Source organism: Octopus bimaculoides, chromosome 28 (assembly GCF_001194135.2).
Source record: "Octopus bimaculoides isolate UCB-OBI-ISO-001 chromosome 28, ASM119413v2, whole genome shotgun sequence".
Taxonomy (NCBI): Eukaryota; Metazoa; Mollusca; class Cephalopoda; order Octopoda; family Octopodidae; genus Octopus; species Octopus bimaculoides.
Genome location: NC_069008.1, coordinates 2995971 through 2999559, shown reverse-complemented (window position 1 = coordinate 2999559; position 3589 = coordinate 2995971). Strand labels below are relative to the sequence as shown.

Genomic DNA, 3589 nt, shown 5'->3' with positions numbered 1-3589 from the left:
CACCATCATCGTTTTGTAATTTTGGTCCTTTCCTGTGCTTTGCTTCAGATTTGAACCTACTGGATTGGTCTGCCAATAACCAACTGGCTGTAGCTTTGGCTGGACATCTTTACCTCTGGAATGCTGGTACCGGAGAGATCAAACAGCTGACAGAAATGGAATCATCCGATGCCTATATTAGTTCTGTGGCTTGGGTGAGAGAGGGCAACTATTTGGCAGTAGGGACCAGTGAAGGCGTTGTTGAGGTAAGTCCCCCGATTGCTGTCTCATTCTTTTGTTTCGGTTATTTGACTGTGGCCATGCTGGAGCACCACTTGAAAGGGTTACAGTTGAAGAAATTGACTCCAGGACTTGTTCAGTCCCTCTGCAATGTACTTGGGCAAGTGTTTTCTACTGTAGCCCTAGGCCAACCATAAACTTGTGACTGAATTTGGTAGATGGGAACTGCAGCGTTGTTCATCAGAAAACGACTGAAAAATCTGTTTATAAAGAGTTGTTTGCTTCATGCTCCTCGTGTGTCAATTCTACTCATAAGGAAGGAACAAATAATGCAAGGTGGCTGTTGGTCATAACACCTGGGCAACACCGGGGTGCATTGCTGGTATATAATCTACCAGTGGGAAAGTTTTATTGGAGATTGATGCTTTTGGAGTAAGAAAGGGGGAGAAAAAGAATTTACTTAGAAATAAAGGTAAAGATCCCCTTTAAGGGGAGAGAACAACTTCATGGATTATAATTTTTCTTATTATGAAAGATCTTTTTCTTACAAGTGAGTGTGAATATGAAATATTTTCATATAATCCATTTTATTAAGTGTCTTAGTAGTTGTAGATAGCACTATTTCACCCTTCTTATGGGCTTCTCAATACAACATAACCCGAGATCATGAAGTTAGTTGGTCTTCGTTCATTCAAAACCTTTACGATTTATATACAATTGATTTTCTTTATATTTATATATGTATATATATCTGTTTTAGCTTTGGGATGTCTTTAAAGAAAAGAGATTACGCAGCATGACAGGACATTCTGGCCGTGTCGGAGCTCTCTCGTGGAACACTCACATACTCAGCAGGTAAGTGGGGTTTTGTAGTGTTTGTTTATACTTTCTTGCGTTGCGTTGCCTTGCTTGTTGTTCAACCCAGTACCCTACAACCAGCATGCTGTGGCACATTGGTGTGCCATGAGACGATGCCAGGTGTGCTGCAATGTAACACAAATAATTTTTTACCCTGTTCTTTTAGTCATTTTTAGTTCAAGTGTGCCACTGAATTTTGAAAAGAATATAAATACATTATTTACATTTGACGGATACTTGGCATAGTGGTTAAGAGCATGGGCTCCTAATCCCAACATTCCGAGTTTGATTCCAAGCAGTGACCTGAATAATAATAATAATAATAATAATATTAATAACATTGAAAAGTACCTTAGGAACGAGGACCCAGGTTCGAAATTTCCCCAAGACACCTGATGAAAGCTGGAGAGTATATCAGCCGAAATGTTGTGTTAATAACAAACGACGAAGACAAATATCCGTCAAATGTAAATAATGTAAATAATTCCCCATCTCTTAAATACAGAACTGAAGAATATATGTGTACTGCAAGTGTAAAAGGGTTGCAGAGCACTTGTTTAACCTATGCCCTTCTTACCTCTCTGTCGCATTTTCATTTTTCTCTCCTTTCTCTCTTCTCCGTATGAAGAAGCCATGTCCCTCTTCTAATGCAAAACACTTCTTCCCTCGATACTTCCTATCCCTAGTTGTGGGAGCTTGTCCTTGCAAGTTTCTTGGTAACCTCACTGCTACTAGTTCCACATTAAAAGCACCCTGTACACTCTGTGAAGTGGTTGGCATTAAGAAGGGTATCCAACAATAGAAACCATTGCCAGTTTGTGTCAAACTGCCCAACCCATGTGAACATGGAAAATGGATGTTAACCCTTACATTAGCATATTTCCATTGAATTGTACCAGCATTATTGCAATTAATCCTAATGAAAAATTTACTCAGATAACTGTCATCATTAACCTGTGTAGAGAGAGGAAAGAAAGAGAGGAGAAAAAGTTGCTGTTGAGAGTGTGTGTGTGTGTGTGTGAAATATAGATAGGTAGTGTTGTCACCTTAGTAACTAAAAAGTTTTGATTAAAAACACAGGAATTTTAAGCGCAAGTCTGTCAACACAATGCAACACAGACACCAAATAAAACTATGTATAATAGGTATAGTTCCTTTTTTTGCTTTGTGTTTTTGTATGTCTTTCAACATATAGACAATGCAACTCACTTTAAAAAAATAACAGGTGGTTTTTGTTGAGTGTGTGTGTGTGTATGTATGAAAGAGAGAATTAACATTTTTACAAGAAAAAAGAAATCTGTTGTTACTGAGTTTATCAATGTGATCATTGTAGTAGGTTTCTGCTGAAGGATGTATTTCATCTTGACCAGGCTGTTACCTGGCAGCATAGCAATGGGTTACAACTAATAATAATAATAATTTGTTTTTCCTTTTCCTCTATTTCGACTTCTAGTGGCTCGCGCAGTGGACACATCCATCATCACGACGTTCGTGTAGCACAGCACCTACAGGGTAATGTTGCTGGACACACACAGGAGGTGTGCGGACTGCGGTGGTCACCAGATGGCATGTACCTGGCCAGTGGTGGCAACGATAACCTTTTGAACATCTGGTCGGCAGAGAGTGGCCGCTTGATACCCCAGTCACAGCCACTCTACTCGCTCACCTACCACCAGGCAGCGGTGAAGGCGCTGGCCTGGTGCCCATGGCAACCAAGGCTGCTGGCAAGTGGGGGAGGCACAGCTGACCGACACATCCGATTCTGGAACTGTAACACGGGATCAAATGTTCAGAGTATTGACACCAAATCCCAGGTGAGATTAATTCAGGCATTTTTGCTTTTTCATCGTTCTAAGATGGTGTGCGTCAGTGTGAGCTGACCCCTCCCCCATCTGTCACCATCCTAGAGGATAGTGGCTTATACAGGTTATCCAGGTTGATACAGTTCCATATTTAAGAGAAGAGGAATTATGTACATTATTTACACTTGATGTGGTAGGGGACAATGAAAGAGAAAGACCTTGCTACCACAAGGCATCCACCATACAGATCTTGCCACCTAAATGGGGCTAGCCCTTAAGGGTCGATGCTACTGTAGCTTGTAGCCCCAAGAAGCCATCTCCAGGGAAACTGAAAGAAGCCCATCATATATATATAACTCTAGGTTTCATACACACACACACACACACATGTGTATCCTCAAATTAAAAAAAGAGCGCAGGAGTGGCTGTGTGGTAAGTAGCTTGCTTACCAACCACATGGTTCCAGGTTCAGTCCCACTGCGTGGCACCTCGGGCAAGTGTCTTCGACGATAGCCTTGGGCCAACCAAAGCCTTATGAGTGGATTTGGTAGAGGGAAACTGAAAGAAGCCCGTCGTATATATATATATGTAACCAGCGGAAATTGCAAAGATAATCTGGAACTTGACTGAGGAAAAAAAAACTCCGAATGACCCATTCTTGTTTTCTTTGTATTTTCTGTCTGGATGTTTTGCGTTCTTGTCCCATTTCG

The 3589-nt window shown here is 41.1% G+C and overlaps 1 protein-coding gene across 1 annotated transcript in view; it reads left to right on the top strand.

Annotated features, from left to right (window-relative positions):
• Window positions 1-3589, top strand: part of LOC106883785 (cell division cycle protein 20 homolog) — a 42723-nt gene that overhangs the window by 34091 nt on the left and 5043 nt on the right. Inside the window, exons 6-8 of the mRNA XM_052977628.1 lie at window positions 49-245; window positions 980-1074; window positions 2531-2891. Of these exons, the coding sequence (XP_052833588.1) occupies window positions 49-245; window positions 980-1074; window positions 2531-2891 (653 nt within the window). The remainder of the gene's footprint in view (window positions 1-48; window positions 246-979; window positions 1075-2530; window positions 2892-3589) is intronic.